At 37.2% G+C, this 26,159-nt stretch overlaps 1 protein-coding gene across 4 annotated transcripts in view; it reads left to right on the forward strand.

The window, feature by feature from the left end:
- COL14A1 (collagen type XIV alpha 1 chain) overlaps positions 1-26,159 on the forward strand; it is a 216,156-nt gene that overhangs the window by 117,514 nt on the left and 72,483 nt on the right. For all 4 annotated transcript variants that reach the window (XM_072774345.1, XM_072774344.1, XM_072774346.1 and 1 more), the window contains exons 25-34: positions 1,337-1,393; positions 2,727-2,866; positions 5,947-6,070; positions 6,270-6,413; positions 7,259-7,423; positions 8,011-8,049; positions 8,187-8,325; positions 12,043-12,185; positions 15,479-15,588; positions 19,979-20,137. In XM_072774345.1, coding sequence (XP_072630446.1) covers positions 1,337-1,393; positions 2,727-2,866; positions 5,947-6,070; positions 6,270-6,413; positions 7,259-7,423; positions 8,011-8,049; positions 8,187-8,325; positions 12,043-12,185; positions 15,479-15,588; positions 19,979-20,137 — 1,220 coding nt within the window. The remainder of the gene's footprint in view (positions 1-1,336; positions 1,394-2,726; positions 2,867-5,946; positions 6,071-6,269; positions 6,414-7,258; positions 7,424-8,010; positions 8,050-8,186; positions 8,326-12,042; positions 12,186-15,478; positions 15,589-19,978; positions 20,138-26,159) is intronic.

Consider the following 26,159-nt stretch of genomic DNA (forward strand, 5'->3'; position numbering starts at 1 on the left):
TAATAATGCAGTAGAAAGTAAAAAGTGCTTTGCTGACCTCCCTGTTTTCCTATCCTTCCTTCCCAGAAATATCTATTTGTACCAGCTTGGTCTCCTTCAAGAAATTCTACTCTATCATCTATCTACCTAATCTATAGCTATATAGACATATGCAGATATGTTGATATATATCATATACATATATATATAAATATCATATATATTTTTTGTTTCACAAAGGGATCATGCCATGGTATTTTGTGACTAACTTCATCTCACATACTAATTAATCTCAAACATTTTTTTATTACAGTAAATATACAGTTACTTCATTTTTTTAAATATTGAATTATTTTACTCAGAAAGTTTTATCTCATTGCCTCTTAGAATTGGAAGAGACCTTACAATTAAACCTTCAAACCTTCCTGTCAGTGAAGGAATTCCCCTTACAATATTCTTGACATAAAATTAGTCAGCCTCAACTTAGATCTTTCCAGATATTTGGTGCTTTACGAGTCTCCAGGTTGAATGACTATGATTAGTTGAGAGCTTTCCTCATATTAAACTGAGATAACAAAAAGTATTTTCTCAGTTTTTCTTACATTTTTATCGTCAAATAAGAACAAGTAAAGAATATAGTAACATTTAGGATGTTTACCTAATGATGCCATAATTTCCTTGCTCTTTGCCACATGAACTGCTATGATAGTCACCACTGTCACGTAACTATCTCCCATTCCTTTAGCCAATCCCATTTTGCATATTACCTGGACTTCTCATCCCTCATCATCCAGTTTGAACTGATCTGGACACATGATAGCCTCCCAGTGTCCTGACATTTGGTCCTCAAAACTGAAAGTTTTCCAGACACAGTCTGAGCAGAACAGAGAGCAAGCTAGGTTCCACTGGGCACCACATCCTGTGGATGCAGGGTGAGAAGGGGAGAAGGTGCTATTGAACAAGGATTGATGGTCAGTCCTTAGGCAGAATGGAAATGAAGTTTATTGTATGTGTGAAAGCAGCCAAAGACTAATCTGAAATGAATTGGCAAGACTCTTGCCTTAAATCAGCATTAGAACCACTTTGTAGTTGACACTTTGATTGCATGGACTCCTGCTGGGCAAACTGAATTGTGGCAAAATGGCATTTCAGGCCTTCAGTGTGAGTTTTAGGGGGTGGCTGGAGCGAGTTTTCACAGGCTGTGGCTGATTTATAGTAGTCCCCAGATTCACTGAATTCTCCAAGAAGACAATGGTGAAAATCATTGACTTTCCTGAAGAATTATTACTCCATGACCTCCCTCTTGTCACCACAGATGTGATGGCTAATCAATGTTCTTTTTCCCTCTACTTTACAGAATCACTTCCTACTCAACCACCTACTTTTCCTCCGACCATTCCACCAGCGAAGGAAGGTAAAAAATAAGATGATAATGCTGTAATTTTAGGTTTAGAGTTTCTGTTGGTTTTGTTTTTTAAACAAACATTAAAAAGTAGAAAACGGTACAAAGAAGAAAATTGAAAAGAATTTCATATCCCAGAGGTAATTCCTTCATGCATTTTAGTGTATTTTTTCCTCTGATTTATTAAATAAAATTTTCGTTTTGAGTATATTTTCAAATAGATTTCGCTCTCATTTCAAAGTTGACATCTGATCTTGATTTAATTTGTCCTTGGATACAGCGGACCAGGTTTTCTTTCATAAGCTTATAATTAGCAGATCTTGTGATCCATTTCAGCTTTAAATTCATACCACAAATTTGTAAGACTTTATAAATCTCAGAACTAAGAAAAACAACCTTACCAGATCCTTATTGTTCCTGGAGTATTACCTCACCTGGAGATGGTTTATTCTGTATTATAAATAGCATTAAGAGATAAAGTTGTGCTTAATAAAATAAAAACCAAGTGTGTTTTTTTCCTAAAAAAGGGAGAAAGGCATATTATCTCAGAGCATATTTGTGTGCAACTGGCCTAAGATTAAAAGATTCATATTATTGAAGAGTAAATTGTTTGTTTCATCATAAAACAGAATCAACCACAATGATACACCCTAATGAGGGGAAGACAGGCATAGATAATCTGAAACAACACAGGGCACCAACAAAGGACTACTGAAAAATGCTTTTGGTGGGGTGCGTTTTGTTCATGTGGTTTTTGCTTGTTATGTTGGTATCAGTAATAACTACTGATAATAGTCTCCCCAGGGTAGCATTAGTGTATATTTCTTGACAAGTACCAATTGGCGGCAGAAAGGCAGAAACAGAATTTGAGAGCAAAGCTGGAAGTTTGCTTATGGTATCAGCAGTATCATGCATATCAGGTTGGAGATTAATCTGCTTCCACTGTGTCCTGTGCCTTCCTTCTGAATTTGAATCTCTCTGAAGTTACTGACTTAATAAGCAGAGAATAGGATACCTAGAGTAGTAGCTTGGACTCTCTTCTAATAAGTGGCTCATTTTTCTATTCTTTCATTTTCTGTCTTGGGGGGCTGAGATTGGTGGATTTTTTTCTTCCTCTCTAATTCCACATGTTTGAGAAAAGCTTCCAGTTGTGAATAGAAAGTTGACTATGAGAAGGAAATGCTTGTCAGGAGGTATAATGAGTAAGAGTTGGGAATATGAGTTATACCTTTCCTTTGGGAAACAGCTGCAGTTACCAGAAGGAAACCATCATCTACTTTGTTGGTTGTAATAACTACTATGTTTTATTCTTGTCTCTAATTCAAAATTTATTCCTGGTCTTCAGTATGTCGTGCTGCCAAGGCAGACCTGGTATTTATGGTGGATGGATCCTGGAGTATTGGAGATGAAAATTTCAATAAGATCATTAACTTTCTGTATAGCACTGTTGGAGCCCTGAACAAGATTGGTGCAGATGGAACTCAAGTAAGGCTGAACAATCTTTAGTTTACTCTGTGCATTAAAAAATTATTCCAAGCTATTGTTATGGATACTTGTCAGCTGATATGGGTAATATAGGGATGAGATCTGACCGCTAGATGAGAGGATAGATAAGTCTGGGTTTGGAGGCAGCTTACTGATGCATGACAAAACTTGAGAAGAGGTTAATTCTTAAAAGCTGTTAAGTTCAGAAAACTAAGAAAGGTTAGAACAGCCACATCAGTATATGTTTCTTTTATGTACTATGACAGAGCAGCTCCTTTAAGGATACACCTAATATTGCCCCTGCCTTCAAGGACATTAAAATCTTAAAAATTTTTTTTTGTTTATTCATTTGACAGAGAGAGAGAGCACAAGCGGTGGGGAGGGGCAGAGGGAAAGGGAGAAGTGAACTCCTTGCTGAGCAGGAAGCCTGATTTGGGCTCAGTCCCAGGACCCTGGGATCATAACCTGAGTGGAAGGCAGATGCTTAACTGACTGAGCCACCCAGGTGCCCCAGGACATTAAAATCTTGAAAGAGAAAGGTTGTGGCCATAAATTCCTGTAGATCAAGTAGCACATAAAACATAAATCTAATTTATCCATTCAATCAGGTAAATATTTATTGAGGATTTATTCTGGTCAAGTAGAGCACTGTCATAATGGTGATGACAATGTTCCCAGTTTCAGAGTGCTCATAATACTAAAGGCAGGGAGAGGATGAGGATGAGAGACAGATGTAAAATAGGCAACAAATAAATTCACAGGGTAGGGATGCAACCTACTTAAAACAGTTATATGATTTTAAATTAGCTAAAAGTTATTTTAATTTGTGTGTGGGGTTATTTTAAATTGTGTGGTCAAAAAAGCCCTCTTTGAGAAGGTGATCTTTGAATTGAGATACTAATGATGCAGAGAATGCTAAGTGTAGAATTTCCAGAAAAGGAAGATAGTAAGTGCGAGGGGCCCAAAATGAAAATGAGTTTTGAGGCTTCAGGTGCCAAAACTTGTGGCTAGAACATAGTGGATGAGCATGTGGAGAGTAGGAAAAGAGGCAGAAGAAAAAAAAGCCAGACCATCTTGACTGCTATGAACCATTGAAGGAGTTGATGTGATCATAATTGCAGTGGGAAGCCATTGGGAAGGCTTTTTTTTTTTTTTTTTTTTAAAAAGATTCATTTATGTTTTAGAGAGAGAGAGACTGTGTATGTGTGTGTGTGTGCTTGAGTGAAGGGAATAGCAGAGGCAGAGAATCTCAAGCAGACTCCCCGCTGAGCCCAGAGCCCATACAGGCCTGATCCCATGACTCTGACATCCTGACCTGAGCAGAAACTAAAAGTTAGGCACTCAACCGACTGAGCCACCCAAGCGCCCCTGCCACTGGAAAGTTTTGAGGAGGGAAGATCTAATTTGCTTTTTTAAAAAGGTCATTCTGGGATCCCTGGGTAGCTCAGTGGTTGAGCACCTGCTCAGCCCAGGGTGTGATCCTGGAGTCCCAGGATCAAGTCCCACATCGGGCTCCCTGCATAGAGCCTGCTTCTCCTTATGCCTGTGTCTCTGCCTCTCTCTCTCTCTCTCATGAATAAATAAATAAAAATTTTTTAAAAAAGGTCATTCTGACTGTTTTGTGGAGTGTGAATAGTAACACAGATAAGAGTGGAAGCAGAGAGGGATCCCTGGGTGGCGCAGCGGTTTGGCGCCTGCCTTTGGCCCGGGGCATGATCCTGGAGACCCGGGATCGAATCCCACGTCGGGCTCCCGATGCATGGAGCCTGCTTCTCCCTCTGCCTGTGTCTCTGCCTCTCTGTCTCCCTCTGTGTGACTATCATGAATAAATAAATAAAATCTTTAAAAAAAGAAAAAAAAAAAAAAAAAAAAAAAAAAAAAGAGTGGAAGCAGAGAGACCATAGTCCAACAAAGAGATGAGTTGGAGGCCTGGGCATGGGTGGTAGCAAGGAGATTCATGGATAGGAGCCGTTTTGGAATGTGTCATGGAGGAATGGCTGAGAAAATTTGGATGTAAGGAGAACCATAAGGGAAAATTCATAAAGTGCTGAGGCATTTTGTGGAAGGAGAAATTTGTTTTGGATAGAGGGGTCAGATGTGGCTCCTAGAGATGGTGAGATGTGTAGCAGTGGCCCTGATAAGTGGGTAGCAGCCGAAGGCTCACACAAGGGAAACACTTTGAAGATGCTGTATTTATTCCCTCCATGACTGTGCTGAAAAAACAAAAAAAGAAAGAAAAGCCCAATAAATTAAAGATGGCCCCCCAAATTCCACTGAAATAAAAGCAAACAATAGGAAATGAAGCCAAGAAGGTTTTTATCACAGTGGTTAAGGACACAGATTTTGGGAGTACTCGGGTGGCTCAACAAGTTAAATGTTCTACTCTTGATTTCAGCTCAAGTCATGATCTCAGGATGTTGAGATTGAGCCCTAGGGCAGGCTCCATGCTCAGCAGGGAGTCTGCTTGAGACTGTCTCTCCCTCTACCCCTCCCCCACTTGCTTTCTAAATTAACCACAATCAATGAAATCTTAAAAAAAAAAAAAAAAGAAAAAGAAAAAGAAAAAAAAGAAAACACAGATTTTGAAGTAGGATTTACTTGGCTTCAACTGTTGGCTCTACTCTTGGGATATTGTCCAAAGCACGTGACTCTAAGTGCCTCCATTTTCTTTTGTATAAAACATGGAAGAGTAGTAATTACTTCACAGGTTTGTTTCAGGAGGACATCCTTGTAAAGAATCCACCTCTGATTCTCTGACCTTTGCCAAATTATAAGGCTACATTTTTTCCATCTGTCAAACGAGGTGGCAAAAGGCTTACATACTTTAGTGAAAGATTTTTATGAGACTGAGAGAAGTTTTTAAAAATAAACTGCTTCCTGAAAAATACTTAGAGAACAAAAATGCCATTTGATGTGCTGTCAGATTTGCTCTGTAACCTGTGTGAAATTTTAAGCCAAAGAAATTGTGGTTTGGGTTAAAAAAGAAATTAAAAATGTAATGTGATCATACCATTGTCTGTGCTCTCTGGCCCAGAGGAAGTCTCTATATATATGAAAACAAATACGTTGTCTCTCTCCAGGTTGCAATGGTTCAGTTCACTGATGACCCCAGAACAGAATTTAAACTAAATGCATACAACACCAAAGAGACCCTTCTTGATGCAATTAAACATATTTCATACAAAGGGGGAAATACAAAAACAGGTAAGACAACAAAACTCGGCAAAAATCCAAAAGTAATTCATTATTAGTAATTACTGAAATGACTTTTTTGGAGGCATAGTAATAGAGATTTTCTAAAAAGATTTTTCACCCATCTAAGAACTTCACTCCCACCCTCTCTTCCCCAGTGAAACAAACAAGGAAAAGAATGAAATTGAACAGTTGCCTTCCTTTGTTTCAGGAAAAGCAATCAAGCATGTCCGAGATAGTTTGTTCACGGCAGAGTCAGGGACCAGAAGGGGCATCCCGAAGGTCATTGTGGTTATAACTGATGGCAGGTCACAAGATGATGTGAACAAAATCTCCGGGGAGATGCAGTCAAATGGTAAGCCACCGATAGTAATGTTGCCATCGTTTTCTGAATACAAATTTTTTATAGGCCACATCTGAACGACTTAATTGTTTCTCTTTCTTAATATTTAATCTAAATCTTTCTTAATATTAACTAGATGATGCAAATTTTTAAAAACATTCCAAGTTACAAATCCAATATTTTGCTACATTTTCTCTAATACTTTTGTTACATATAGGGCACTTTATGTAAGAGAGAGCATCAATTAAGTGCAAAACTGTGCAAAGGACCAATATGCAGGGTCAGGGAGGGAACCTGATCATGGAAACTCCTCAAACTCCTCAGCCTTCTCATCTTTAAAATGGAGATTCTCACAGGATTTTCATGAAGATTCCATTTTTAAGACCTGTCTGGCGAATAGTAGTTTATTATTTATTTGCCAAGAATGGAATCATGACCCACCTTAGGTTGCTAGTCGATTAATATCTCAGGTATTACATGTAAAAAAAAAAAACACCTGAGATAAGTTTCTCTGTCTCAATTCCATTTCATCCCATAAATCTTAAAATAATTATTAGAAATATGTAGCATACAGATGCTCCTTCAATGGCAACTATTTTGTCTCAAGCACTGATTGGGGCATTGACCACCTTGAGTTTCTTTAAAATGGAAAATTGCTTAGGGGATGATGGAATAAGTATCATATAGTGGCATATGGATATGCAGAATTCTGGTGGACTGTAAAAAATGAATTATCCATCCCCCCAACCAGGCCTTCTTCATAAACACATTTTAAACACTGGGACGTGTCTTACATTGCATTATTTGTATTTTGTACAGTTTAAAACAATCAAAAATCTCTCCCCCTCCTGCCACAGGCTACAGCATCTTTGCAGTCGGTGTGGCTGATGCAGATTATTCAGAGTTGGTTAGCATTGGCAGCAAGCCCAGTTCACGGCACGTCTTCTTTGTGGATGACTTTGACGCCTTTAAGAAAATTGAAGATGAGTTGATTACTTTTGTCTGCGAAACCGCATCAGCAAGTTAGTTCTTTGGAATTTGTACTTACTCATGTTGCTTAATGGCTGAAATATTTCATACCAGTTAAATAATGAGTCCCATCTTGATCTGAGAAAAGAATATGGACTTGCAGAGCTGTTTATTATGCAGACATTAAGTTTTGTGGTTTTGAGTATTTGGAAATAAACCTCCGCTCTCCCCCATGTAGAGTTTTAGGTGGATACTTTCCCTAATGAGATGAGAGCCTATGTCTGAAAGCAACTCTCCCGAAACAGCTGTAGCAAATGGTTTTCAAAATCTAGTAAGACTGCTCATCAGGGTAACACATTAGAAGTGAGACTTCTCCCAACACATGCTCTCAAGAGACCACCATCGATTTTTAATAGACCTGCAAGAGGAGAAGGAAGCCATGTCCTTTTGGTTGTAAGAAGCCAAGTGAGAGCATTTCAGTCTTTAGGAATCCACAAAAAACCATAGCCACATCTGGTTTGAATTCCCTTCACAATTGACTTCCGCAAAGATTATGTTAGCTTCCTGTTCTCAGGATAGGGAAAAAATATGTTTGGAAAATATCTAAATTAGGGTTTTATATTGTTTATTTTTTTCCTAGCCTGCCCACTGTTGTACAAGGATGGCACTGACCTTGCAGGTATGCATTATCATACTTTTTCCAAATACAAACATATTAACTCCCATTTGGGGTCCAGATTGTTTTTTCTATCTTTAAAAGACTAATTTTGAAATTTAAAATCCTAAAATGCCTATTCTCTCCCTCTCTCTCTTTAGGATTTAAGATGATGGAAATGTTTGGTTTGGTCGAAAAGGATTTTTCATCTGTGGAAGGGGTTTCCATGGAGCCCGGTACCTTCAATGTGTATCCCTGTTACCGAATTCATAAAGATGCCCTGGTTTCCCAGCCAACCAAGTATGTTTCCATTGCAAGATATTAAAGCCAATCATTTGTTATTATATCTCAATGTGAAAATGATGTCAGCTTGAAATATGCTGTAATAGTTCCCAGTAGGATTTTCCGTGATGATAAGAGCAAATTATTAGATTTCTTTGTTTTAGAAACACTGGACTCATGCATAATGCTTGCTTAACTTTATCTGTTAGTCTGAAAAATATATAAAGACAGTTGATACTTACGTAGCATTGTTCTAAGTGCTTATATATATAAACTCACTCAAAGCTCCAAACAGCTCTGTGAGTTAGATTCAGTTATTATCTCAATTCTACAAATAATGAAACTAAAGCACAAAGAAGCTAAATGACTCAAGTGAGATCACATGGTTGCTTAGCGAAAATGCTGGGACTTGCATCTGGCAATCAGGCCCCGGAGCCCACACCCTGAGCCGTTTCATGCTAGTGCCATGAATTCAGCTCATTTTTCTTTGACAAAGTCAAAGAAGTCATCTTTGAGAAGTCATAACAGCGACTCCGTATAGTTGAAGAGTAGTATTGAGTTTATGTACAAACCACATTGTCTACTCGCTTTACAGTTGTGATGTACATAGGGATTCCTGGGCCCATTTACAGCAAATTTCTGGTTCAAGGGATCATCTCTCAAGATGTTATCTGCTATTTTCCATTCCAGTGTGAAACATTTTCAGTGCCCAGATTGTGATGTAGTGTGCACATGTGCATGAACAAATGGGGGAGATCATATTAGAGTATTAAATTCATCTATGCAAATTATACACAAATTGCTTTCCTATCTTCTTCGAAAATATTGTTTATTAAATTCTAGCTTATTTCAGTACTACCCAGATTATTTTATTGTGCTTCATTTAGGAGGATAATATTTGAAATAAGCAGACCTCTATTAATAATGTAAAATATTTGCTGTTGTAAGTGTAGCTTCATTTTCCGGAAAATTGTTATAAATGCCTTTGACCTATAGAATTTATGTGCTTTTAGATAAAGCCAACATCTGGTGTTACTTTTTAGGAGAGCTTCTTTTTTCAGAGTTTAGGGTTGAATATTAAAATGGGTATTTGAAAAACACTCCGTGGGAGCACCTGGGTGGCTCAGTCAGTTAAACATCTGCCTTCGGCTCATGTCATGATCCTGGAGTTCCAGGATCAACCTGCATTGGGCTTCCTAATTAGTGGGGAGTCTGCTTCTTCCTCTGTTTCTCACCCCACTCGTGCTTTCTCTGTCTCTCTCACAAATAAAGAAATAAAATCTTAAAAGAAATCCTCTGTGGAGGCCTGGCCAAAAATGAGAATTGCCTAAGGGAAAATCCTTTCTACCCCACTGAAATGGCTCATCCAGTGAATACCATCTACCTTTGCTAAATCCATTCACCAGTTCCCAGGCCTCCTCTGACTCCACCAGTATAAGTATCTGACACAGTTACTTACTTCCTCCTCCTGGATTCACTCTCCTTACTGGGCTTCTGGGACACACTTTTTTGAGCTCTGCCTACATTGCCAGCTGTTCTTTTCACTGCTGCCTCTTCTCACCTCCACTTCTTCATGCTGGAGGATCCTTGACATTCTCATTTTCTCTGTCTATACCTATTCCTTAGCAATCTTTTGAGTGGTGTTCAGCATTGTCTATATGCCAGTGACTCCTAAATTTATATTTCTAGTCCAGACCCCTTCCCCCATATTTGGACTAGCATATCTAATTGCATACTAGACATCTCACTCAAGATATCTAAATGGGCATTTCAGACTCTGCATTTCAAGACCATCTGACCTTCGCTCCAGAACTGGCTTCGCTTACAACCTTTTCAATCTTAATGATCACTACATCTAACTAGTTTGTTTCTCAGGCAAAAAATTTTGACTCTTCCCTCATATCCCACATCCACTTTACCAAGAAATCCTGTCATCTGTGCCTTCTCACCATCTCCACTGCCTTCACCCCATATGGGGCGCTGTCATCTCTTCCCAGGCTCATTGAAGCAGGCTTCTTCCTGCTCCGACAACCCTTGCCTTCCCAGAGTCTATTCTCCAAGTAGCAGTCAGAGTGATTTTTTCAAAATGTACATTATGTCACTCCAAAATCTGCAATGATTCCCCATTCCCCTTGCATTAAAAGTCAAAACTACTGAATGGCCCATAGGCTCTACATTATCTGAGTACCTATTACCTCTTTGACTTTACCTCCTGTCTTCTTCAGTCCATTCTCCATATATACCAGGCACACTCCACTTTGGTGTCTTTGGGCTAGCTGGATGTTTTTGTCTTTTTGGAGGTTTTCTTCAGATGTAACCTCAGTGAGCCTTCTAAGTGAAGCCAGTGGTGATGACTTTAATTAACATTGCAAAATAATACATTCTAGCATTCCCAATCCCCATTAAACTGTTTTATTTTTCTTGTTGTTGTTGTTTTTCTATGGCATGCTTACCTCTAACACACTGTATAATTCACCCTGCTGGAATTTAAGTGCTTCTACAAGGATAGGTGCTTTGCTGGTTTTACTCACTGATGTATCTTAAGTCCTATTACAACATCTGGCACATAGTAGGGACACAATAAATGTTAGTTGAATGAACAAATGAATGAATGAACTAATATATAAATAAAATGAATGAAAGATTTTTATCCATGCAAACCAAAATCTCATTTTCAAATTAATGCTGAGGTCTCATATTCACAAATCTAACCACTTAATAACTATTAATTAGGGCTCCTACATATGTAAAGGCCTATATTTATTGCTTTGAGAAAAAATTTAAAAGTACATCAGTGATCCACTTAATTGTTAGAGAGAGATAAGATGGTGTAACAGGTTTGGTTCCCCAGAGGCAGATCGAGGTGTGGAGATGAGGGTTCAAGGAGGTTGATGTGGACATGCTCTCATGGAAAGTAATGGAAGGACATGAGAGGAGACAAAGGAGAAAAGTCAAGCTGTGAAACAATCTCACTGAAAGTCTCCATTGGTGAACATAGAGGAGTTCTGAAAAATGGAGCTACCTCCATTGGAATGAAAGGTTCTGGTCCTCATATGTCCCCAAAGACCAGTCATTGAAAACAGGTGCCATAAAAAAAGTTGGCATGACCTGGGGAGGGTCCTTCCTTCTGCTAAGGCAGTCTCTGAAGGGAGTTGGCATTTGAGAGCTGTCTACCTACAGCACTCCGAGCAACAGGAAGAGTATTATTCTTAACTCTTGAAGGTAGATCTAGATGTTGCATCCCAGCAAGAAGCATGGACAGGAATGCAACTAACTACAACCTATAGTAGAAAGTGACAATGTCTTAAGTTTTACAAAAAGGCTGTAGGTAAATATTATTTATAATACCAAAACTTTTGAGATGACTTAAATGTTTGATAAGAAATGACCAGTTAGACAAGTTATGGAATAGCCAGACAAGAAAAGTTTGTGCAGACATTAAATATCATATTTTAAAAAAATATTTAAGGAAATATAAACTGTGTGGTAAATGGTGCTAAGAAAAGAGAAGGGGCAACATTATACAGATTGGAGAAATACTTACAGAATCCTTGAAAAACTGAAGGTAAATGTACCACATCAAAACAGTGGCCACCTATGGATGGGATTAACAGTTCTCTGTGTTTTTTCTGTTTTTCCAAATCTTATATAATTAAAACATATTTGCTTTTATAAACAGATAAATAACTTTTTGAAAGGGATGCAAGAAAATGTTATTTTCTTTCCATTTTTCAGATATTTGCATCCAGAAGGACTGCCCTCTGACTACACAATGAGTTTTCTATTCCGGATTCTTCCTGACACTCCAGAAGAGCCATTTGCTCTTTGGGAGATTTTAAATAAAAATTCTGACCCACTGGTTGGAGTCATTTTAGATAGTAAGTATATTTATATATTTGCATATACACGTATGAGTAATGAGTAATGTATATGGCATGCCATCTTTTTAAAAAAAATTTTTATTGGAGTTCAATTTGCCAGCATCTAGCATAACACCCAGTATTCATCCCGCCAAGTGCCCCCCTCAGTGCCCATCATCCAGTCACCCCAATCCCCCGCCCACCTCCCTTTCCACTACCCCTTGTTCGTTTCCCAGAGTTAGGTGTCTCTCATGTTTTGTCACCCTCACTGATATTTTCACTCATTTTCTCTCCTTTGCTTTTATTCCCTTTCACTAACTTTTATATTCCCCAAATGAATGAGACCATATAATGTTTGTCCTTCTCTGATTATGGCATGCCATCTTGCCTGTTTTGTGTACCATAGACCCTTGAACAACCTGGGTTTGAAATGCATGAGTCCACTTCTACAAGGCTTTTTTTCTTGATAAATGTAGTAAAATATTATAAATTAATTTTCCTTATAATTTTCTTAATAATATTTTTCCCTAGCCTGCTTTATTGTAAGAATATAATACATTATGCCTATAATATACAGAATATATGTTGATCAACTGTTTATAAGTAAGGCTTCTGGTCAACAATAGGTTATTAGTAGTTAAGTTTTTTGGAAGTCAGAAGTTACATGTGGATTTTCAACCCCACGTTATTCAAGGGTCAATTATATATTGTAGAGTAACTCATTTATCTTAAGCCATGAGTAAATACTAGCAATAAATTATGTAACAGTTGTTTCATCCATTCATCCACTCGTCCTTTTAACACATATTCACTGACTTTCTACTATGTGCCAGCACGAGGCTCTGGGATTCAGTAGTGGGCAAGGCAGAAAGAGACAATTACTGGGATAGTAAGGATTGCAGGAAGAACAAAATTGATGATTGGGGGAGTTGGGAAGGTCACTGGGAGGGGTAAAACCAGAATCATTTTTTGCACATGGATATGATAAGTATAAGATTTTTCTTTTGGGTTCCTTAACCCAATTCCAATGTGTGTTGGGGATATGAGGAGAGTGGAAATTTTACACCTAACACCAAGCAGTTCTCAGATATCAGGAGGATGCTGAGAATTCAACTCAGTTTTAATACTATCTATCCAGAGATAGCATCAGATGCCCTATGTAAGGGTTCAGTGTCATAAGACTGTTCCTCCACCCCCACTACCTGTGTTTCTGATTGACTAGTTATAAATCAGAGATTTTACAAAAAAAAAAAAATCAATCATCAACCCTACAAGCTCTTCTTTGGGTTTGATTAATTTGCTAGAATGGCTCACAGAACTTAAAGAAACATTTTGCTTGCTAGATTACTACTTTATTATAAAAAGATATAACTTAGAAACAGCAAGATGGAAGAGATGCATAAGACAAGGTGTGTGGGAAGAGGCACAGAGGGTCCATATCCTCTCCAGGCAAATATTCACCTTGTATTCAGCAACCTAAAAGCTCTCTGAACCCCATCCATTGGGTTTTATTGAGGCTTCATTATGTAGGCATGATTTATTAAATTATTGGCTATTGGCAATTGAACTCAATCTCTAGGCACTCCTTAGCGGTGGGAGAAAAAAGTGGAATTGAATGTACCAGCCCTCTCATCACAGGGTTGTTTCTCTTGACAACCAGCCTTCCATCCTTAGGTTACCTTACGGTTTTCTGAAAGTTACTTCAGTAATGTAACAAGAAACATCTTAATAGCTCTTATCACAGAAAATTCCAAGTGTTTTGGGAGCTGTGAGCCAGGAACCATAGACCAAGACCAAATATATATTTTTCATATATATTTGAATGACCATATATATATTTCTTATAAATTGCAATATCACAATGCCTATTTCATATCCCAGAAAAAAATTCCAGATTTGCAGCAGCATATATTGGGAAGAATTCTGCGATGGGGACATACATTTGCAAGTTGTATATAAGTGGCATATAAGCCATGATGCTGTGTGAGATCATCTAGAGATTGAATCTGGAAGGAGAAGAGAATAGGTCTGAAGCCTGGGGCATTCTATTGTTTGGAGTTTGGAAAGATGAGGGGAATCAGTGAAAAAGCTTCTCAATCACATGTTCTTGGATGTCACACATGAAGACCATTTAAGAGGATCATCATATTTTCAGTTAATGTCACTAAGTTTTCTAAATACCTTTTTGTTTAGGATTCCAGTCAAGCTAGTAACCAAAATTTGGTGGCTATTGTTAGGTGCTAACTCACATACTTGGATAAAAAATGTATTTAATCTTATCTCCAACCAGTATTTGTAAAAGGACTTTCTAGTACATGGAAATGAATCAATGACTGAATATGATATTGTAAAGCATTTTGCATACATACTGAAACTAAGGGAAAGCGTAGATTAAAAGAGTATACATAACTAACCCCATCTTCACATGGGACTTGACAAGAAAGAAACCTCTCAAAATGATTAGGACTACTTATTTCCAGGGAGCCTGGGTGGCTCAGTCCATTATAACAGCATGCCACTCTTGGTTTCAGCTCTGGTCATGATGCTGGGATGGATCCCTGCATCAGGCTGCATGCTCAGCAGGGAGTCCGCTTCTCTGTCTTTCCCTCTGCCCCTCCTCCTACTCACATTTAACACACTCTCTCTCTAAAATGAATAACTTAAAAAAATCTTTAAAAAGAGACTAGCTTATTCCTTTTGAAATTCCAGTGAGTAATTAAATTGTAACCTAGGAATTAATTAGTTAAGAAATATTCCTTTTTTTTTTCTTTTTTGTAATTCCTTTTAACATGAAGTCCTGAAGATTAGGAAGAGTTAGTTTGTTTGTGGATTTAGTTTAGTTTGTTCATAATAAAAGACATACCGGAATATCACTTTTAAGGTGGTGTAAGTTCCATGTCCTGGAAAAGTTGGTTGCTCCAGGGGTTAATAAAGCAAAGCGTTTGGCTTCTGAGTCTTAAGATATGATTAACTTTATTGTCCCTTTTTGTCTACTTCTACTCCCAGTTTTAGACAACCATCTTCTAGGAGGGTGTTGGGCATAAGATTATAGGCAAAGAAGTACAGAGGAAGAATATATATAGGTGTCTGTATGTCACTATTATTGCCACATAGTTATTTCAATTAATTCTCCAATTGAAAGCCTGGTGTAAACCAAGGACTATAGATCAACATTTCCTTACTTTTCCATCACTTTGTTCTAAACACAGCCTCAAAACAAAGTATGCATTATTTTGTCTTGGCTTGAATTTTAGAAAAATTATTTACCCATTATAATAATTTCTGAACTGTTTTTATTTTTCTTTGATTAGATGGAGGTAAAACCTTAACGTATTTCAACTACGACTACAGTGGGGATTTTCAAACAGTTACTTTTGAAGGACCTGAAATTAGGAAAATTTTCCATGGTAGCTTTCACAAGGTGAGTAACGCCTTATTTATTTATTTATTTATTTATTTATTTATTTATTTATTTATTTATTTATTTGCCATGCTTCCTTCCAACATGTATATTTGTTTGTTTGTTTGTTTACTTATTTACTTGTTTATATTCTATTTGCTGTGGGCCAAGCAACAGAGAAATGTAAGATAAATCCCATAGAGCTTTGGATTTCATATTTTAATTGGAGTAAGAATTATCTGTGAGCTTCTTCTGACTTTGTAGTTCTAATATATGAAAGCAAAGTGTGCATTTTTACCAGGTACCATAAGGAATGTTGTTAGAAGTGGTCCAGGTTCATGCTCTGAGCAACAGTATGGTAGAGGATACTGCATTACTAGGAGGACAATTATTAATTCACTACAGTATGTGTGATTCGGAAAGGATTGCTGGTCTACCCAGCCACCAGTACAGATGGTGGTATAGTACAGACCAGCCAGTTCATGTTGTAGAAGATAGTTTGTACTGATATATTTATATAAATACAGACAACTCATCACTACCATTATAAAAGTTATTCTGAGGAGGAACTTTGTAACCTGTCTGTAGTTTTTATTTCTACCTGGTGTTTGTACTAGAACTCTGTTCCTTTCCACTTCATGTCTCTGAAACACTGAATTTTGCTGATCACTAGAATAGCCATGCTTCATTCCAACATGTACTATTTCCTTTGTGTTTAGCAAATGATCCCACTGATCTCTGGGCTGTTAAGGAATGCAACCTTGCCAAGGCTGCAGGGAGAGCAGAGCATTTAATAGGCGGTGCTGCAAAAAGCCTTGTCTCTTGACCCTCCCTTTTGTGTGTTGAGTGGAGAAAGGGATGTTACAGAGCAAACTTCTTCTTGGCTGCTATCTCCTGACCTAGAACATGGTCAAATCCATCTAATTTGCACAATGTTCCTACTTTATGGGATTTTGAATACCCTAACTGCCTGAGAACAACTGTATACCAGAAAAGTTACACTCAAAAATTTGTTGTTGTTGTTGAATAGGACTGTACAATCAGAAGTATAATACCTTAAAAACACAAGATGCACTTAGAGATTTCTTAGTTCATAGTTCAAAATAGTCCCATTAGCACTTACTCACCAAGTTCCTCTTGTCTTGACAAGATTTTTTCTTGGTTAAGCAAAATCTATTGCGAAGTTGTCAAGAAAAATAATAAGGGAGATGTGAAATTTCATGAGTGTTAAAAACACATTGCCATCTTAACATAAACTTGTAATTCTCATTCCAAAGAATCATTTAAGAGCCTTAGGTGGGGATCCCTGGGTGGCGCAGGGGTTTGACGCCTGCCTTTGGCCCAGGGCGCGATCCTGGAGACCTGGGATCAAATCCCACATCGGGCTCCCGGTGCATGGAGCCTGCTTCTCCCTCTGCCTGTGTCTCTGCCTCTCTCTCTCTCTCTGTGTGACTATCATAAATAAATTAAAAAATTAAAAAAAAAGAGCCTTAGGTGAATGTTAAGCTTTATTTACCTTACTGGAAGATCATAAAGACCTTATAAGTAAGAGTCATTAAACACTTAGTTTTAAATTTATAAAATCCTGGGACACCTGGGTGGCTCAGTGTTGAGCATCTACCTTCAGCTCAGGGTGTGATCCCAGGGTCTTGGGATCGAGTCCCACATTGAGCTCCCTGCATAGAGCCTGCTTCTCCCTCTGCCTGTGTCTCAGCCTCCATGTGTGTCTTTCATGAATGAATGAATGAATGAATGAATAAATAAATAATTTTAAAAAATAAATAAAATAAATTTATAAAATCCTTCCAGTTTTTTAAAGTTATTTTTAAAGACCTTTCCTCTACTCTTTTCAGTATTGTTAATAGAGCCAAACAGCAAAACAAACCAGAAAGGAAAAGCTTATCATGTAGCAAACTATTCTGTTAATAGATCTACTAATGGAAAATCTTGATGCAAGTACACTATGTAAAGATAAAATTTGATTTGTTCATAGAATTGTATTTAATTGAATGAATATTTTACCTTAATTTGTTATTTTTCAATTGGCTTTAATTTCTACACTTTGGGTATGAAGTATGGCCCCAACCAACGCCTTTCAAAAGTTGATAATTATGCAAAAAGATCCTTTTTTTTTTTAATTTTTTTTATTTATTTATGATAGTCACACACAGAGAGAGAGAGAGAGAGAGGCAGAGACATAGGCAGAAGGAGAAGCAGGCTCATGCACCGGGAGCCCGACGTGGGATTCGATCCTGGGTCTCCAGGATCGCGCCCTGGGCCAAAGGCAGGCGCCAAACCGCTGCGCCACCCAGGGATCCCTAAAAAGATCCTTAAATGCAATCAAAGAAGCAAAATAATTTTGAAAAGTTTTCAGTGTCTCCTGTTGTAAAGCAAAAGTTGTTTAAAAAAACAAACCTGGATAGTCTCCCCACAGGTTAATGGATCTTTTTTTTTCTTTTCTTTTCTTTTCTTTTTTTTTTTTTTTTAGGTTAATGGTTCTTAAAGCATGAATATTATATACGAGGTTGTCTAGCACCCAGCATGAAAATTTCTGTAATTCGTAATAATGAAAGTATTCCAAGTCTCAAAAATACACAAGAGTCAAATTAGATCCTTCTAAATGATCATGAGAGAGATGTTAGTATGAAGGAACTAATGTGCGGGAAAAACTCCTGCAGTGTTTCTCCAGTTGAATAATGGTTTAACTCCTCTTTGCAGGAAAAAGAATTCTCAAGCGCTTCTCCTGTTGACCTAAATTATTTTGGTCATGATGTAACATAAATAAAACATTTAGTAAAAATTGATATATATCCTTATGTTTCCAGATCCAGTGCAACTATGAAATAAAAATAAAGATTGAGGGACACCTGGGTGGTTCAGTGGTTAAGCGTCTGCCTTCAGCTCAGGGTGTGATCCCTGGGTGCTAGAGTCAAGTCCTCCATCAGGCTCCCCACAGAGAGTCTGCTTCTCCCTCTGCCTGTGTCTCTGCCTCTCTCTCTGTGTCTCTCATGAGTAAATAAATAGAATATAAAAAAACAATAAAATAAAAAAATAAAAATTGAATAAAGCCAGCAAGGTTAATGGGGTGCCTGGGGGCTCAGTTGGTTAAGCGTCTGGCTCTTGTTTTCAGCTCAGATCATGCTCTCATGGTCCTGAGATAGAGCTCCAAGTCGTGAGGCTCCTGCTGTCTCTCCCTCTGCCCCTTCCCCCACTCGCACACTCTTTCTATCTAAAATAAATAAATAAATCTTTTTAAAAGACCAATAAAGTGAAAAGTAATGCTATTTTAATATGAAAGATGATGTTTCATGATATTTGACTTCTACTTACAACTGGTCCTAGCTGCTCTAACTCCCATAACCTTTTCTTCAAACTACCATACCTTCCCTTATGTAGCTGTTTGTAACTTTCTTTGACTTTCACTTAACGTGAAATGATTATTTGCCTATTAATTCCACTCTTTAAGCTCCCTGAAAAGTCACCTTCCACGAAAAAGAAATACTTGTGAGGCAAAGAGCATCATCAACTGAAATACACTTAAAAGGTCTGAAAATTCATGGCGGAACTTGCTTACAATGTGGTTCATTTAGAATATACTTTCCCTTGACTATCACCTCCAAGATGACACACATTTTTACAGATCCTCACAAAGAATTGTAGACTCCTGAATATATTACCGGAGACATGCAGATTCTAGAAATTCCTTTGAGAAAATGGTACCACACATTAAGCAAAAGAGCTTTATTTCTTTTGGTCCTGGAGTCACAAGAAGGCATTCCTCCTTCCCTGTCAGATTCTAGATCTCTTCTCCTCATCTTAAATTAAATAAATATTATTAAAGTGTGGTTTGCCAATAACTGGTAGTACCTTTGCTGGTAAATCCATTAGCTTTTCTCATTTAAAATTTTTATGTTCATTTTCTTGTGCATTCAGGAAAGGCATAGCCAGCCCACCAATCCTGTCATTTCAGGATGTTGCTGCTTTAGATGAAGGCTAGATTGAGAGTCCTTTCAAAGCCTGGATGGCTCAGCGGTTTAACGCTGCCTTCGGCTCAGGCTGTGATCCTGGAGACCCGGGATCAAGTCCCACATTGGGCTCCCTGCATGCAGCCTGCTTCTCCCTCTGCCTGTGTCTCTGCCTCTCTCTCTCTGTGTCTCTCATGAATAAATAAATAAAATCTTTTTAAAAAAAGTCATTTTAAAGAAAGTATTAAGTAAATAAAAGTGGAAGTACAACCCGAATGTGGGACAATCACAGTGGTGGTAAAAGTAAAACCTTTCTCTTCTAGCAAAATGCATAGTGACGGAATTCCTTTTCTTTCTTGCTTTTAAGTGATAAGTCGTGAAATTATATGTTTGATTGATATTTCTTCCTTCTTCCCGCCTCCTAAAACATCTTTACTTTTACCCAGATACACATTGTTGTCAGCAAGACTTTGGTCCAAGTGGTTATTGACTGCAAGCATGTGGCTGAGAAGGCAATAAATGCCTCAGCTAATATCACATCGGATGGTGTTGAAGTCCTGGGGAGGATGGTCAGATCGAGGGGACCAAATGGAAACTCTGCACCAGTAAGTGGATAAACAAGTGGAGCTGTGTTGTTTATTATAGAAAAAAAAAAGGAGGGTTTTCCAGGAGGAAAATTTGACAAGAGAATGGATGAATGAATGGTTGGGTATAAGGATGGATGGATGGATGGATAAATAGATAACAGCCTCTTTAAATGAGCTAAAATATACATTCAAAGTTCTCGGCAGTATAATTCTATATTATAATAAGGAGAATGTTCTGGGAATTAAACTAGTTTGTTTTCTAAAGGCATTTAAAAGTGCAAATAGTAAAATATTCATGAAATGGTTTATGGCATAAAATGTTTGTTAATGAGAATCAAGACTGTAAATTAGAACTCTAAATAAGCAAATATAAATTCATACAAAATATGTGACCACTATGCATAGTATATATAGGAAATTTATGTAAGGTTCTCATTTGGGTTAGATTTGGGCACTTTTAAAATAGCTCTCTTATTTGCTAATGTGATGTTGACCCTTTAATTGCTATTTAAGTAACAAATCATTCAAAGATAATATATTTTTTATCATATAACATAGAATTTAAGACCAGGAGACTTTCAATTGGCAAAGAAATCACATTCCTTTCTCTCACTACCCACAAAAAAAGAATAGTGTACACAAGCTTTTGTTTTAACACTATGTGTTCACAGCTAATTAGCAACATTTTCTAATTTGAGTCATTCTATAATTAGAACCAATTGGCCTGGAGAGCATTTTACTCTTGTAAACAATTCCAATTATTTTAATGAACATTTCTATGTAACAGAATAATCAGGTTAATTATGAGTCACTATTACTATCTTATGCTTTCTCAATCTGTAGAACTAGGCAGATATATGGAACTGAAGAATGCCTTGTGATGGTTCTGAGTCTTTTTAAGCTGAAGATCACTTTGTACAAATGAAATCTTCTAGTATAGTACATATAAAAATAAGATTAAAACACATCCATGCTAACTGAATGGGCGAGAGGATCTGGAGTAGCAGGTATTCCCACCCTCTAAAGGTCTCTAAGGGAGCTTCAAGAAGCACAGTTCTAATTCCACTATTCTAGTATGACCCATTCACTTTATACACCCCCAAATAGTCCCAGAGTAATAATGTGATTCACTTTGGGACATTTCACTATTTAGTGGCATTTCTCATTGTGATAACAATACAAGGAAAATCCTTGTGTACATAGGAGAACATTAATACTTTCAGACCTTGATAGATGTGTGCTATTTAGTGTAACACTTAGCTTTGTTGTATCTTTAAAAGTACTTTTGTCTCTACTTACCTTTGGAGAACCATGGATTAGATGTTCAGAAAGAGAGAATATAAAAGCTATGGAAGGCTCTCTTGTTTTCAGTTATGGCAAGGGACTTTTAAGGATGTTAACATTAATAATGCTTTCATGAGGATGGTGCTGAAAGCAAAGAAGGAAGCCCCTGCTCCTTCCAAAGCCAAAGCCAATGCAACATCTTTGAAGCCCAGAAGGCAGTGCTGAAAGGCATCCACAGATGCACACACAAAAAATCCACATGTCACCTCCTTCTGAGGGCCCAAGGTGCTGCATTTCTGCAAGCAGCTCAAATATCCTCAAAAAAAGTGCCCCAAGGAGAAACAAGTTTGACCACTATGCCATCATCAAGTTCCCTCTGACCACCAAGTCAGCCATGAGGAAACCAGAAGACAACAACATACATGTGTTCATTGTAGATATCAAAGCCATAAAGCACCAAATCAAACAGGCTGTAAAGAAGCTCAATGACATTGTCATGGCCAAGGTCAGCTCTTTTGTCAGGCCCAGGGGAGAGAAGGCATATGCATATGTTTGACTGGCTCCTGACTATGGTGCTTTGAATGTTGCCAGCAAAATTAGGATTATTGAGTCCAGCTGGCTAAATATAAATATAATTTTTTTCACCATAATAAAAGAATGTTTACATTATATTGAGGAGTTGTCAACTCTTAGTGTTTTGTCTTTCGTGCTGATTAAGAAACACACCATCTTCTGCTTCATGGAAGAGACTTTTATGATCGCATACTCCAGAGTTTATAAGGCTCCATAATTAGCAAACTAGGGATATCTTGTAGGGATGAGTGGATTTATATAGATGGGTGCTTGCGGGAGTGAATGAATAGACTCCAATTTAAGAAATACAAACAATTCTAGATGTTTGAGATTCTGGGCCCAAATCACTTAGTAATATTATTTTTTTAAATTTTAGAAATAATGCATATAAAATCCCTGACATTTAATGGCATTCAATGAAGAGCAGCTCTTATTGAAGGATGTCAATGTTGCCTTCTCCATCTCACCTTTTCTAAACCTCTAATGCTTATTTAACACTTGATTATTTGTAGCCATCTATTATTTTCTCACTTTTCCATATATTTACATTTTGCCTCTCTAGCCAAAGTATAAATCCCTTAAAATAGAAACCATATTATGGTCTTCATTTACAACTCCTTCTACCCTACCTCACAGTATCTAATAAATTCAGATGAACAGCGTCGGTTCTCAAGTAACACATGATAGAAATTAAATAGAATGTCATCTATTTGAAGTTTATTGTGTCTTTCTTAAAATGTTGTTTGTATATATTATATTCCATATGTGGCAGTGATAATAGACAGTTATGTATATCCTACCTTTTCCTAGTTAAAATTTGTGTGTTACAATTACAGTTTTATAATTATTATAAGAATCATATTTCAAATTATATTCTATGTAATAATTGTACTCCAAATATATGACCAATTAAATATCATGGGATTTATTTCTGAAAGCAAAAATGCCTGTAGGCTTTAAGTCTACCAGTAATAAATCTTTACTTTGGGACATGAAAGAAAAGCAATTAAACAGAGCACCCTCTGTGGTAACTTCCAGCCAGTAGCAGACAAAGGGGAATTTATAGAAGTCAATAATTAAAGAGTTCTTTGTAAAGCCACTAAGAAAAAAGATGTGGGTTTTGTTAGAATCTAGAAGTCTACAAAGGATTACTAAATAGATTTTCAGTCTGCCCACTTTTTGAAGAATTTGATTACGTTGAAATGGATAATATTAGATTAGATCTCAAGAATGTGATCGAAACTCACTTGCTCTTTTGGGTTATTACTTAGTTATTCCAGTGCAAAGCAGGAGAGAGGCTTCAGTCTTCAGTTTTCAATTTAGAAGTCACAAATTGGTAACATAATCTTAATTTACATCTGGAACCCAATACCCAGCAAAAGGGAACATGTAAATGCAAGTTTTGGATTATTCCAGGATCAGTAATTATCATATAAGAAAGATTAGTAATTTATAGGTTAACATTCCCTGACAAATTTAGCAAAGGTTCACAAAATGCCAGATGATGGAAAACCTCTAAATATTCAGTCCTTAAAGAAAATAAATTCTTTTTAAGCCAAAGTTGAGTTGAGGAGAGATTGATGGATTTAGGGATACAGTAACTATATTGAAATTGCTCGCAATTGTAATAAAAACAACTTGCGTGCAGTGATGCAAGATTTTATAGACGGCGAAAAATCCCTAGTGAGGAGTAAGCTAATAAGTTGGCTTGACTCAGCTGTCAGAACACATGTGAGAAGAAACTTAATGACTGTGCTTCTACTTTCTGTTCCTCTCTCTCCTAAGAGGTTTCTTCTACCTTTTCTGATACCTGATGAAATTATAATGCTGCCAGAGATGATCCAAAACATATTTTGAGCTTCTGGTGTGTGACTATGTTCTTAGTATCCTTCTTCCCCCTTTTCAAATCTAACACTTATATGATTATCCAATTGACTTTGGTTTAGTTCTCTGCTATGTAAATAAAGACAAATACAAGTTATGTTATAGAGTTTTTTTTATAACATAACTTACTGAGTGAAAGCTTTGATGTCAGAATCAACAGTAGATTAGTCAATGATGCTGTGGAAACAAGAGTTTTTAAATTATAAGAAAATGGTTATGCTTTCATATGAATTACATATGAACTCTTAAAATGATAATTGTAGCTAATATTTATTGCATGCCTACTATGGACCAGACAGTGTGTGCTTTTCTGAGATTATCTTATTTAATTTTCCAATAGCCATGGGAAGAGGTATTTATATTATCCCCATTTTATATATTCAAAAACTGAGACTTGAAGAAGTTGGGGGGATCCCCTTTTAAAAAGTGAGGAAAGGGAGACAGAACATAAAGACTCCTAACTCTGGGAAACGAACTAGGGGTGGTGGAAGGGGAGGAGGGGGGGTGGGGGTGAATGGGTGACGGGCACTGAGGGGGGCACTTGACGGGATGAGCACTGGGTGTTATTCTGTATGTTGGTAAATTGAACACCAATAAAAAATAAATTTATTTAAAAAAATAAATAAAAAGTGAGGAAAGTAAGATATGAGACTATATCTGACTTGCACAAAGTTTCCTGCCTGCCATGCTAAGCTCTCTTCCATGGGGTCAGGCGGATCATTAAGGGACTTAAAGCAGAGGAGGGAGTTTGGTCTGTGCCTATGCCCTGTCTCTTCACTGACATGTTCAAAGACTCACCATTATTTAAACTCTGACCTTGAAAGTATATGCAATCAAAATGTTTCCCCACAAAGTATGCCTAAACCTAAATATTTTAGTGACTACCAAGAGGTACAGCGGCTGTTTATTTTTATCTCCTTGTTGAATGAGTCTCCCTTAATTTCAATAAATTGACTGAAAGCAAGTAAAAACGCCTTGCTCAATGGCTAGAAAAGGGTAAGTGCTTAATAAATCTTAGCTTTGAGATGGTGTCAGTAAAAGTTAAACACCAAATTAAAGCAGAAGATGGCCGATGTCCTCGGTGCTCTTTCTCCAGTATGCCTGTGCAATGTAAATTTCTGTAAATATTTGTATGATTTCGGGTACAATTTGACTTCAAGTTACAAACTAAGCTATACTATTCTGGAGAAAAATCAGAGGATAAAATGTGGTAATGAGTGGAAAGTTGAGCCAGGCTACATTTTTATTCCCATTCACAGATCACAGTGACCCAACTGATGAGAAATATTTTAATCTTATTTTCATGCTAACATTTGACCCCAAATGACTTGCCTTTTGTCTTCCACCCAGACCAAAATGTCCAATAATGAAAAATGAGCCTTTGTAATTGGCTAAGCATTCCCTTGGAAGGTATTATAAAAAGTTAAAGTAGGAGCTTATGCACCCCCTTCTCTCTTTTTCGCACATAAATTTTTTATAATGTCCAGTTAGTTACAAAGGAAAGAAGTTACAAAAAGTAAAAAAAAAAAGGCTGACTCTTGCATTAGTTGCTGGAAGTCTGATTCATTTGGAACCACATTGTCTCGCATTTTCAGGTACTCAAATATAAGATCTTTTAACATACCGTGTCTGTACCATTTCCTACATGATTTCTACAAATATGTATGTCTTACGTTTAGAATAAAAGCCAGAAAGTTTTTTTAATCAATCTTCAGAAATGTGCCCTGGAAAAGAAGTCCCTAAATAAGCCTAAGGAATCTAAGCTATTACAAATCCAAAACAATTATGAATAAATTTGTTGTACTCACAACCACACACAAAAGGCTGTTGACTGCATCAAACTGGGAGATGAAAAGCCCACAAGGATTCTTCAAATGATAGTATTGGTTTCATTCAGCACTTAGTAGGCATTCAAGCCTTTGAATAAATAAAACAAACTCATAAGAATCCCATTAATTCAATAGGACAGAAGTTTAGCCAGAGATCTGTATGTTGACACTAAACTGTTACAGGTGATTAGGTGGTGAATGTTTATTTGAAAAACTTCAAGAAAGCCTGGTCCTTACTGGAGCTAGTGAAAGTCTTTTCCTATACATATATCTTTCCATTCAGTAAAATGCCCTTACACTGAGGGCTCTATTCAGAAACGGGGAATTTTTTAATGGATGAATGACTTACAGATTGAACTGAATCTATCTAATACTGTCATAATGGGACCCATTTAATAAATGCCCCCAGACAAATGGCATTGTAATGTTAATTAGGCTGGAGTATCTGCATTTTAAACAGACCAAAGATC

The sequence above is a fragment of the Canis lupus genome, chromosome 14 (genome assembly GCF_048164855.1).
Source record: "Canis lupus baileyi chromosome 14, mCanLup2.hap1, whole genome shotgun sequence".
Taxonomy (NCBI): Eukaryota; Metazoa; Chordata; class Mammalia; order Carnivora; family Canidae; genus Canis; species Canis lupus.